General features: G+C 36.8%; 1 protein-coding gene across 5 annotated transcripts in view; it reads right to left on the reverse strand.

Moving 5' to 3' along the window:
• RXFP1 (relaxin family peptide receptor 1) overlaps positions 1–12,563 on the reverse strand; it is a 118,300-nt gene that overhangs the window by 35,120 nt on the left and 70,617 nt on the right. For all 5 annotated transcript variants that reach the window (XM_030312842.1, XM_030312839.1, XM_030312840.1 and 2 more), the window contains exon 5: positions 9,872–9,943. In XM_030312842.1, the coding sequence (XP_030168702.1) occupies positions 9,872–9,943 (72 nt within the window). The remainder of the gene's footprint in view (positions 1–9,871; positions 9,944–12,563) is intronic.

Consider the following 12,563-nt stretch of genomic DNA (forward strand, 5'->3'; position numbering starts at 1 on the left):
ATTCGTGTATGATTAGGCTAGTTTTTATTTAGAAACTTAGTTGTAAAGATAAACATGTGATAGTTAAAATTTAATATTTGAACTTTCTTCTTTTTCTTTTTTGCTTTTCAAGTTTTTATTTAAATTCTAGTTAGTTAACATATAAGGTAAAATTGGTTCCAGGTGCAGAATTTAGTGATTCATCACTTACATATAACATCCAGTGCTCATCACAACAAATGCCCTCCTTAATACCATCACCCATTTAGCCCATCACCCACCCATCTCCCTCAATCAACCCTCAGTTTGCTCTCTATTGTTAAGAGTCTTTTATAGAGTGTTTCCCTCTCTCTTTTTTCCCTTCCCCTATGTTCATCTGTTTTGTTTCTTAAATTCCACATATGAGTGAAATCATATAGTATTTGTCTTTCTCTATTTCACTTAGCATAATACAGTCTAGTTCCATCCACATAGTTGGAAACGGCTAGATTTCATTCTTTTAGATGGCTGAGTAATATTCCATTGTATGTATATACCACATCTTTATCCATTCATTATTGATGGACATTGGGCTCTTTCCATAGTTTGGCAATTGTTGATAGTGCTGCTACAGACATTGCTGTGCATGTGACCCTTCAAATCTGTATTTTTGTATCTTTTGGGTAAGTAACTAGTAATGCAATTGCTGGGTTATTGGGTAGTTCTATTTTTAATTTTTTGAGGCGCCTCCATCCTGTTTTCCAGTGTGGCTGCACCAGTTTACATTCCCACCAATGGTGTAAGAGGGTTGGTTCCTCTTTCTCCACATCCTCACCAACATCTATTGTTTCCTCTGTTGTTAATTTTAGCCATTCTGACAGGTGTGAGGTGGTATCTCATAATGGTTTTCATTTCTATTTCCCCGATGATGAGTGATGTTGAACATCTTTTCATGTGTTTATTAGCCATCTGGATGCCTTCTTTTGACAAATGTCTATTCATGGCTTCTGCCTATTTATTAGCTGGATTATTATTATTATTATTATTATTATTATTTGAGTGTTGAATTTGAAAAGTTATTTATATATTTTGGATACTAGCCCATTATCAGATATGTCATTTGCAAATAACTTCTCCCACTCCATAGACTGCCTTCTAGTTTTGTTGATTGTTTCCTTCTCTGTGCCAAGAAGTCCCAATAGTTTATTTTTGCTTTTATTTCCCTTGGCTCTGGAGATATGTCTAGTAAGAAGTTGGTACAGCCAAGGTCAAAGATGTTGCTGCCTGTGTTCTCTAGGATTTTGATGGTTTCCTGGCTCCCATTTAGGTATTTTATCCATTTAGAATTTGTTTTTGTGTATGGTGTAAGAAAGTGGTCCAGTTTCATTATTCTACATGTCACTATCTAGTTTTCCCAAAACTATTTGTTGAAGAGATTGTATTTTTTCCATTGGATATTATTTCCTGCTTTGTCAAAGATTTGTTGACCATATAGTTGTGGGTCCATTTCTGGGATTTCTATTCTGTTTCATTGGTCTATGTGTCTGTGTTTGTGTCAGTACCATACTGTCTTGATGACTACAGCTTTGTAACATAGCTTGAAGTCCAGAATCGGGATGCCTCCAGCTTTGCTTTTCTGTTTTCAGAATTGCCTTGGCTATTTGGAGTCTTTTGTGGTTCCATACAAATTTTAGGATTGTTTATTCTGGCTCTGTCAAAAGTGCTGGTGGTATAGGGATTGCATTAAAAGTGTAGATTGCTCTGGGTAGTATAGACATTTTAACAATATTCTTCCAATCCATAAATATGAAATGTTTTTCCATTATTTGTGTTCTCTTCAATTTCTTTCATAAGTGTCTATAGTTTTTAGAGTACAGGTCTTTTACCTCTTTGGTTAGGTTTATTCCTAGGTATCTTATGGTTTTTGGTACAATTGTAAATGGGATCGAGTCCTTGATTTCTCTTTCTACTGCTTTATTATTGGTGTATAGAAGTGCAATTGATTTCTGACATTGATTTTATATCCTGCAACATTGCTGAGTTCATGTATTCATTGTAGCGATTTTTTTTTTGGTGGAATCTTTTTTTACATTAAGTAGCATGTTGTCTGTGAAGAGTTTAAAATTTCACTTCTTCCTTGAAGATTGGATCCCTTTTATTTCATTTTGTTGTCTGATTGCCGAGGCGAGGACTTCCAGTACTATGCTGAACAACAGTGGTGAAAGTAGACATCTCTGTCATGTTCCTGACCTTAGCGGGAAAGCTTTTAGTTTTTCCCCATTGAGGATGATATTAGCTGTGGGTCTTTCATGTATGGGCTTTATTATGTTGAGGTATGTTCCTTCTATCCTTACTTTATTGAGGGTTTTTATCAAGAAAGGATACTTTATATTGTCAGATGCCTTTTCTGCATCAATTGAGAGGATCAAATGGTTTTATCCTTTCTTTTATTAATGTGGTGTACCACATTGATTGATTTGCAAATATTGAACAACCCCTGCATCCTAGGAATAAATTCCAGTTGATGGTGGTGAATAATTCTTTTGATGTACTGTTGAATTTGATTTGTTAGTATCTTGTTGAGAATTTTTGCATCCATGATCATCAGGGATATTGGCCTGTAATTCTCCTTTTCAGTGGGGTCTTTGATTTTGGAATCAAGATAATTCTGGCCTTGTAGAATGAGTTTGGAAGTTTTCCTTCCAATTTTTTTTTTTTTTGGAATAATTTGAGAAGAATAAGTATTAACTCTTCTTTAAATTTCTGATAGAATTCCTCTGGGAAGCCATCTGGCCCTGGGCTTATTTTGTGGGGAGATTTTGATTATTAATTCAATTTCTTTGCTGGTTATGGGACTGTTCAAATTTTCTATTTCTTTCCAATTTCAGTTTTGGTAATTTGTATGTTTCTAGCAATTTGTCCATTTCTTTCAGATTGCCCAGTTTGTTGGCATATAATTTTCATAATATTCTCTTACAGTTGTTTGTATTTCCGTGGTGATGGTTGTGATCTCCCCTCTTTCATTCATGATTTTATTTGTTTGGGTCCTCTCTTCTTTTTGATAAGTCTGGCTACAGGTTTGTGAATTTAATTAATTCTTTCAAAGAACCAGCTCTTAATTTTGTTGATCTGTTCTACTGGGTTTTTGTTTCTGTATTGTTTATTTCTGCTCTAATCTTTATTATTTTCCTTCTTCTGCTGTTTTTAGGCTTTAGTTGCTGTTCTTTTTCTATATCCTTTGTGTAAGGTTAGGTTGTGTATTTGAGACTTTTCTTGTTTCTTGGGTAGGTATTTATTAGTATATACTTACGTCTTGGAATTGCCTTTGCTGTATCCAAAAGGTTTTGGACTGTCGTGTTTTCATTTTCATTTGCCCCATATATATGTTTTTTATGTCTTCTTTAATTTCCTGGTAGACCTATTCATTCTTTAATAGGATGTGACTTCAAGTTTCATTGTGTGGTGGTCAGAAAATTTGCATGCTATGATCTCAATCCTTTTGTACTTGTTGAGGCCTGGTTTGTGACCCAGTATGTGACTTATTGTGGTGAATGTTCTGTGTGCACTTGAAAAGAATATATATTCTGTTGCTTTAGGATGAAATGTTCTGAATATATCTGTTAAGTCCATCTGGCTCAGTGTGTCCTTCAAAGCCACTGTTTCCTTGTTGATTTTATGCTTAGACCATCTGTCCATTGCTGTAAGTGTGGGTTTAAAGCCCCCACTGTTATTGTATTATTATCAGTGAGTTTATGTTTTTGATTAATTGATTTATGTATTTGGGTGCTTTCAATATGGGGGCATAAATATTTACAATTGTTAGATCTTGATGGGTAGACCCCCTTAATTATGATATATTACCCTTCTTCATCTCTTGTTACAGTCTTTGGTTTAAAATCTAGTTTGTCCAGGGGCGCCTGGGTGGCTCAGTCTGTTGAGCTTCCGACTTTGGCTCAGGTCATGATCTCGCGGTTTGTGAGTTTGAGCCCTGCGTCGGGATCTGTGCTGACAGCTCAGAGCCTGGAGCCTGTTTCAGATTCTGTGTCCCCCCCCCCCCCCGCCCCACCCCTGCTTGTGCTCTGTCTCTCTCTGTCTTTCAAAAGTGAATAAACATTAAAAAAAATTTAAAATCTAGTTTGTCCAGGGGCACCTGGGTACCTCACTCGGTTAAGTGTCTGACTTCGACTCAGGTCATGAGCTCATGGCTTGGGAGTTTGAGCCCTGCGTTGAGCTCTGTGTTGACAGCTCAGAGCCTGGAGCCTGTTTTGGATTCTGTATCTCCCTCTCTCTTTACCCGTCCCCTGCTTGTGCTCTGTTTCTGTCTCTCAAAAATAGACACATGTTAAAAATTAAAAAAAAAAATCTAGTTTGTCTGATATAAGTATGGCTACTCTGGCTTTCTTTTGATGTCCATTAGCATGATATATGGTTCTCCATCCCTTCAATTTTAATCTGGAAGTGGCTTTAGGTCTAAGTGATTCTCTTGTAGGCAGCATATAGATGGGTCTTGTTTTCTTTATCCATTCTGGTACTCCATGTCTTTTTTTTTACATGTTATTCATTTTTGAGACAGTGCAAGTGGGGGAGGGGTAGAGAGAGGGGGACAGAGAATCTGAAGTGGGCTTTGTACTTACAGGCTGACAGCAGTGAGCCTGATGTGGGGCTCAATCTCACAAACTGTGAGATCATGACCTGAGCCGAAGTTGGACACTGAACCACCCTGGTGCCCCTACTCTATACCTTTTGATTGGAAATTTTAGTCCATTTACATTCAGAGTGATTACTGTTAGATACGAATTTAGTGCCGTTGTAATACCTGTAAAGTTGGTGTTTCTGGTGATGTTCTCTGTTTCTTTCTAGTCTTTGTTGCTTCGATCTTTTTTTCCCCATCAAAGCGTCCCCTTTAATGTTTCTTGCAGGGCTGGTTTAGTGGTTGTACTCTTCTAGTGTTTGTTTGTCTGGGAAATTCTTTATCTCTCCTTATATTCTGTATTACAGCCTTGCTGGATAATGTATTTTTGGCTGCATATTTTTCCCATCCAGTACATTGAAAAATCATGCCACTCCCTTCTGACCTGCCAAGTTTCTGTAGATAGATCTGCTGTAAACTTGATGTGTCTTCCCTTATAAGTTAAGGACTTTTTTCTCTTGCTGCTTTCCAGATTCTGTCCTTGTTTGTGTATAGTCAGTTTGACTATAATATGTCTTAGTGATGGCTGGCTTTTGTTGATTTTGATGAGAGTTCTCTGTGCCTTTTGGATTTCAATGTCTATTTCCTTCCCCAGATTAGGGAAGTTTTCAGTTATAATTTGCTCAAACAAACCTTCTGCCGCCTCTTCCTTGCCTTCTTCTTCTGGGACCTCTATGACACTAATGCTATTATGCTTAATGGAATCATTGAGTTCCCTAAGTCTACATTTGTGATCCAATATCTTTTTTTTCCTCTTTGTGTCAGCCTCATTGTTTTCCATAATTTTATCTTCTATATCATGGATTCATTCCTCCATTTTATCCATCCTTGTTGTCACTACATCCGGTCAGTTTTGCATCTCAGTTATAACATTTTTTTTATTAGGCCTTACTAGTTTTTAGTTCTTTTATATCTGTGGTAAGGTTCTCTCTGGTTTCTTCTATGCTTTTCTCAAGGCCAGCTAGTATACTCATGATTGTTGCTTTATATTCTGGTTCAGACATGTTACTTATATCTGTTTCGATTAGATCCCTGCCCATTACATCTTCCAGTTTTTCTTTTTGGATGAAGTCGTCCATCTTGGCCTTTGCCTAGACCTCTGTCTACTGTGTGTTAGGAAAACCTGTTTTGTTTCCTGCTTCTGAGAGTAATGGTTATATTAAGAAGTCATACTGTCCACGGCCTGGTACTTCAGGACATTTTTTTGGTGTTATGTTCTGTGCTTTCTGCTATTGTGATTTGGCTGCTCTTTCTCTTAGATCAGTCCTCTGCAGAGTTTCTCCCTGCCTGCAATGTGGAGTATTTGAACCTGGTCCAGTGTTTGGTGTGTTTTAACTAGAGATGTTTTGGTCTGCTTGTTAGAAAAGGCTAGATCCTGGGGTGCCTGGGTGGCCCAGTTGGTTAAGCTTCCAACTTCAACTCAGGTCATGATCTTATAGTTCGTGAGTTTGAGCCCCACATTGGGTTCTCTGCTGTCAGCCTGTCAGTGCAGAGCCCATTTCGGATCCTCTGTCCCCTCTCTCTGTCCCTCCCCCACTCATTCTCTCTCTTTCTCTCTCAAAAATAAATAAACATTAAAAAAAAAAAGGCTAGATCCTATATCCCCCAGAGCTGAGGCTTTGCACACTCTATGATCAGTGGACTTGGTATTTGCAGGGGGGTTTGTGCTAGTCTTCTGGGGGAGAGGCCTGCTGAACTGGTTCTCAGGCAGACTTGCCTTTGTAAAGATGACCCTGCAGGACATATTGGGATGAGGCTTAGTGTAAGCTGGGGGTGCTGTGTTGCTCACAGAAGTGCTGATGGGCAGAGGGAAAATGGCATCCCCCACTCTGTCATCTCTAGAGAGGGGAGTTCATGCCTGTTGCTGTTCAGGAAACCTTTACAGAAGAGCAAACAGTCTCCTCTCTTGTGTCTCAGGCTTCTTCCATCAGAAACCCTGCATTCATCCTCTCTGTTTCCAAGCCGTCTATTCTTCTGGCAGCACAGTACTCCTGTGTTTTATCTCAGGCGTGTGAGTGAGTTTCAAAGCTCCAAGTTCAGGGACGCAGTATAGCACAGACCCATGCTGATCCTCTGGAGGAGGGTCTTGCCACACTGTGGCTGGGGCTGGTTTTTCCCAGAAAAGCAGATGCACGACCGTGGGGGCTAGGAGTTTATGACAAAGCACACCCAAAAGCTGGCTTCTAGGTTAGCTACCTTCTGTAGGTGCCTCTGCTGCTATGCTAATTAATGGGAACATTCAATGATGTCCACCTTCTCTTTTGTCCCCTGAGAGGCAGTGCTGCCTCTCCCAAATGCACTCCAAGCAGAACTATTTCTCCCTGTGTGACCTAGGGGATCCTCAGAGCATGCTGTCTGCTCCTGGGCCTCTGCCCTCTTTCCCCACAGGAGCACCACTAAACCCACTAGGAATGACCGTGGTGATTTCACAGACTTCTAAAACTTTAGACTTTGAGCTCCACTACTTATAAAAACTTGTGATTGTCAGCCCCTCTCCTTTTCCAAGTCAATGGTTTTGGGGAAGAGTTTTTCTTGTGCAATCCCCTGTTCACTGCTTTCATGCTCTCTCTCTCTCTTTATCTCTCTCCTCTCTCCATGATCAGGGCTCCTACCCCTCTGCAGCCCTTGCAATTCTTTTCTCCCCCAAATCAACTCTCTGCAGCAACTAACTTCCATGATGCGGCTGTTTTTCTCCCTCTACTTGTGCAGTTTTGCTGTCTCAGTTCTCACATCGATTTCTTGGGTGCTCAGAATGATTTGATATTTATCTGGCTGTGTTCGAGGGATGAGGCAAGCAGAGGGTCTTCCTACTGCTCCACCATTTAACTCCTCCCCTTGAATTTTCTATAAGTGAAACTTTAATGCACAGTAAGGCACTCACTTATCAAACAGGCTCAGAAGTCAGACTTTTTAACATTTCCTGCTATAATGGAAATATAGGTGTTTAGCATAGTGCTGGCAAAAGTACAAAATGTGACACCTTTAAGGCCCCAAATCATATTCCATGTTAATCACAAATCTGCTAAGCAAGTCAGCTCCAATTTCATTAATTTGACACTCCAAGTCTTGCTTTAAAAAGTGTTTGAAGAAACTTATAAGAAGTATTTATGACAAAAGAAAAAAAAAGGAATAAAAATAAAGACTAGAAGAATATAAATTAGACTAGCATGTCAAGACAAGAATGTAGTTTTATATAATTAACTAGATTGGCCTGTGTTAATTGGAGGTCAAAGGAAACAGAGACCAGAGCACAAGAAATTGCATCAACTGCATCCTTGTAAAGCTTTGCATTTCTGCGTGCACTGGCCCCAGATTGTAGGGAATGACAAGGTAAGGCTTTGAGCCTGACTTCCTGTTCTGAGTATAGGCCATCGTTGTCCTTGAGGGTACTCTGAAGTTTATATATATATATTTATAAATATTAGGAGCAATAAGGAAGACACCAATACGAACAAATTCTTAGTTAATTAGAAATTTTGACTAAAAAAGATCCTCTATTTCTGCAACATGCAAGAAAACCTAACTTTGATTGTACGATGTTACACAATAAGTTATGTTAAACTATAAGTTTATTGTGCATATAACAATTTCACAGAACATGTTATGGTTCCAATCACATAATAGGGGATGCATCTTCCTCACTAATACACAGAGAAACTTTAGCATGTATTATTTGTTTCTAACTATTTTAATAATCTGCTAAGCAATAGACTGTATTGTGTGGAGGTTGAGCAAAGCTTATCTCTAATAACCAGGTAGAATTTTTTTTTTTTTTGTAATTAGGCTATTTTGATCTATTAGGTATAGCAAATTGGCTATTTGAGAATTAATTTGGGGCTCCTGGCTGCCTCAGTCAGTAGAGCATATGACTCTTGATCTTGGGGTTGTGGGTGTAAGGTTGGGTGTAGAGATTACTTAAAAATAAAATCTTAAAAAAATTATTAAAATGTTTATTATGGAAAAATGCTAAACTACCATTACATAAACCTGAATTTTGATATTTAAATTTGAAGTCCTAATTCCTTTTAAACATGTGGACATAAGGTGGTGCTACAGATCAGAAAAATTCTTCATACTCCAAAAATCAGGAAATAAAATACAGAAGCATCCTCTTGAAGATTTTATATAATGCCTAATTTTGAAAAGCTCTTCTCTGCTGATTGCTGAACATCCAGAATAAAGTTTTGAAAGTAATTTTTATTGAAATTTTTATTTTTAAATATAAAACATACTTTTTTTTCAGATTATCTGGGTTTTGAGTACATTTCATTTAATGAAGTAGATTAATATTTCTTCTGATTTTGCTTTCTATTTTTTAATCTTAATTTTTTAAATGTTTATTTATTTATTTTTGAGAGAGAGTGTATACGGTGGGAGAAAGGCAGAGAATCTCAAGCAGGCTCTGCACTGTCAGCACAGAGCCTGATGTGGGGCTCAAACTCATGAACCCTGAGATCATGACCTGAGCTGAAATCATGAGTCAGACACTTACTTACCCGATTGAACCACCCACATGCCTCATATTTGTTATCTTAAAGAAGAATATAGAGATATACATCTATGTGTGAAGTTTCTTCAGTATAAAACCAGAATCAAAAGCAACATAGGTATGAAAATGAAATGAAGAATTCTGAGATCTTTTCTAGATAGCGTGATTCATGAACAAGATGTTTAAACCCAGCAGTTCAAGTATGATATGATTTAGTCACAAAGTTGGCCTAGATATTAGGTAAACATAACCCGGACCATTATGGATTTTTGGAGTATGTATGAAAATGCTAAACTGATGGCAATCTAGCATGTCAGATAATACTTGAGGCCAAAAGAAAACTCAACCTACATGGCTGATGTGAAAATGGAATCAAGTCCCCCAGACAACATGCTCTGGGGTATCAAACCACCATGACTTGCTCTCTTAGTTGGAGACTGAATTTGCAAACATATGCAAGAAAGTTCTTCACAGTCTAGTGTGTGGCAGGAGAAGTCATAGCTCATATGCTCTAGTTTCTTTGGGAATAAGTATCTGAGGTTTTTCTAGAATGGCCTCTAGAACCTCTAAAAAAAAAGTTACCTGGTAGTCTTGAGCTAACAGCTAAATAATTTCCTGAAGAGGAATTAGACTTAAGCACCGGAACAGTGTTGGGTCTCCGCAGATGTAAGAAGAAACAGACATGCCAAAACAATGTTAGTGAATTAAATACTGGGGATTAAACTTTTTCTTACAGCTTCTGAAGGTGATGGTACTTCTTGAAGCCATCAGGAGGAAGCTTTCTTATTAAGTTCCGCTGAAGTGACCTGAAATAAATGTAAATTTATTAAAGTTTCTTAAAGTTTTTCTTCATTACTTTTAAACTACAAATAATACAATAAATTTAAAATAAAATAATTATAAGCTTTATTTACTTTGGTACCAGCTTTCAGGAAACATTTTATTTCATGATGTTAACGTTCATATCCATAGTACCATTTGAATTGGATCTAACTGTTAATTTTGTGTTACTAAAGATATTTATCTTTTCTTAAATTTAGGTTACAACATTGTAATTCTGGCAAAACACAAAAATAATTAAACTGGGAAAATAATTTTCAGTTACATTTTCCCTTTCTCTTTTTATTTAATAAACATTAGGTTTATAATCTCAATTTTGAAGTGACAATAAAAGTAGTGTTTTCTGCAAAGCACATTCAAATACGTAAGTAATTTTATATTCTTCAATATTTCATTGCTCACATCCCACTTTATTTTTTGCTTTTTTGTGTTGTGTTGTTTTATTTCTACTTCCTTTTAAAATTAGTTGTGAAGGAAACTGTCAGTTGGGAAGTACAATTGAGCCGTCTTTATTCAACAAGTGATTTTATTTGTTTCTAGTAAATTGTATGGAAAGTTTTCCCCTTGTATCACAATTTGATATGCAGCTTGACACAAATCAGGTCCACATAATTGTGGCTGTATTGGGATGGACCTAAACCTTTAATCTGTTAAGGAAAAGCAATGTAAGGTAGTAGGAACAAAATTAAAGAAGCAAAAAAGCAAACCAAACAGGGCAAAACGCAAATCATTACAGCTGGAGTCCCTTGCACGAATCATGAATCATACATAATCATTCCTTGTCAGTGTCTTTAACTGTGAAAGCATGGATTTGGACTAGAGGAACTGTAATAATATGATGCAATTATTATTACTATCTTTATATAATACAATGGAACAGACGATTGTCTGGAGGTTAACCACTGTGGGATAAACACTTGGAGATACTCGATCCTCATAAAGGACTCGGGTTATAACAGTGTTGTATAGTAGGCACTACCAATGTTAGTTGTTATGTTGGTTTTGGACCAATGTTGCTTAATCTTGGTAATGAAATCTTCTTAAATAAAAATAGTTTCTCAGATTCCCCAGGACACTTTTGGAATCTAATTTGAGAAATGCTATTCTAGAGTTTAGGAATGCAAGTATTTTCAATGGAGGTATTATTGCCCCAGGGTATGAAAATTGGTTCTAAAGGAATGAAAAAAAAATTTTAAAAGTCTTACCTTTTTAAATGGATGAAGAACAGGTATACATAAACAGATATATAGTATTAAAATTTCACAGGAGGGGACAAACAGAAAAACAATGTCTAAAAAGGCTTGGGGGGGCAGTAATGAAAAGAAAAAAAAATTAAGACACACTGTTCTAGAATATAAACACCAGTCACTTAGTAATTTTTTAATGAATGAGTGCCAAAGGTTGATTAACTATTAATCCTCTCTTGAAATCATTCTTAGCTGCCAGGCTATCACTAAATGTTCTTTCATTTCTTATGTTAGCTAATTGAGAATCCCCTTCCTACTAATCATTCTCCCTTGGCTTGGGTCTTCAGTTCTGCTTTACATCCTGTTTCAATGTTTGTGTTGTATACAAATAAACTGTTGAATATTTGGGTTTGATTTAAAAATATTGACAAAATCTTAGTGTGCTTTCAAAAATGTGCTCATTCATTCATGCATTCATTCATTTTCCCAACAAACATGTTAAATGCCTTCCATTTGCACTTTGGAAAATAACCAGTAATATCCCTGCTCTTCAGAGCTTATATTCTATTGGGGTGAAAAAGAACATATTTTATCTATAAATAGAGATTTTTCTTTGGAAAGTAACTTCAGTTTTATAGCCCAAGGCTAAAAAGGCAATCAGCTTGTTTTATTTTTATTATATATATTTTCTTATAAATTCAATTCAAAAACAGTGTTAAGAGCTTATTATACTCTATTGGGAACTTTGGAGGATATATAGAAAAACCATTTTGTAGGCCCCCATGGAGCTTATGGCATTTCCCTTTCTCTGATAGAGATTAGAACCCCAACCACTGTAGTACAAGGAAGAAATTTGATGTGCTTAAAGGAGACACAGGTGAGGTTCAATGAGAGAATAAAAGAGGAAGAGCTAATTCACCTGAGTGGGAAGGTTACTCTGGAGGAAAGGAAAGCTCATTTAAGGACTCCTAACTATGGTTTCTTAGGAAGTTGGTGTTTTGTTAAGAGTGCCTAGGATTTATAGGCTACTTCCTTCTAAGTGATGTCAAGTATTTTTACAAATAGCGTTCTTGATATTTTCATAATACCCTGTTGAAACGGAAAAAGGTAGGTGTTATTATTCTCACGGAATAGGACAAACTCCAAATTTTTTAATATAATAAATTCTTGAGTTTTAAAATGTAATATTCCAAGTCTGACTCTTCACAAAGTGAAGTGTGTGTGTGAAAGAGAGAAGCTACTTAGTTTAATTACTATTGTCAAAGCTAGCTGCAGTTTTGATAAAGAAAGCTCTTATAATCGATTATGTGGTTTAGTGGTTAAATTCCAGCATCTTATCGTCAGCTCTCATGCAGTCAAAATTAATGTTTAGGAAGCTAGAACAATGCACAAATAATCA

Source organism: Lynx canadensis, chromosome B1, assembly GCF_007474595.2.
Source record: "Lynx canadensis isolate LIC74 chromosome B1, mLynCan4.pri.v2, whole genome shotgun sequence".
Taxonomy (NCBI): domain Eukaryota; kingdom Metazoa; phylum Chordata; class Mammalia; order Carnivora; family Felidae; genus Lynx; species Lynx canadensis.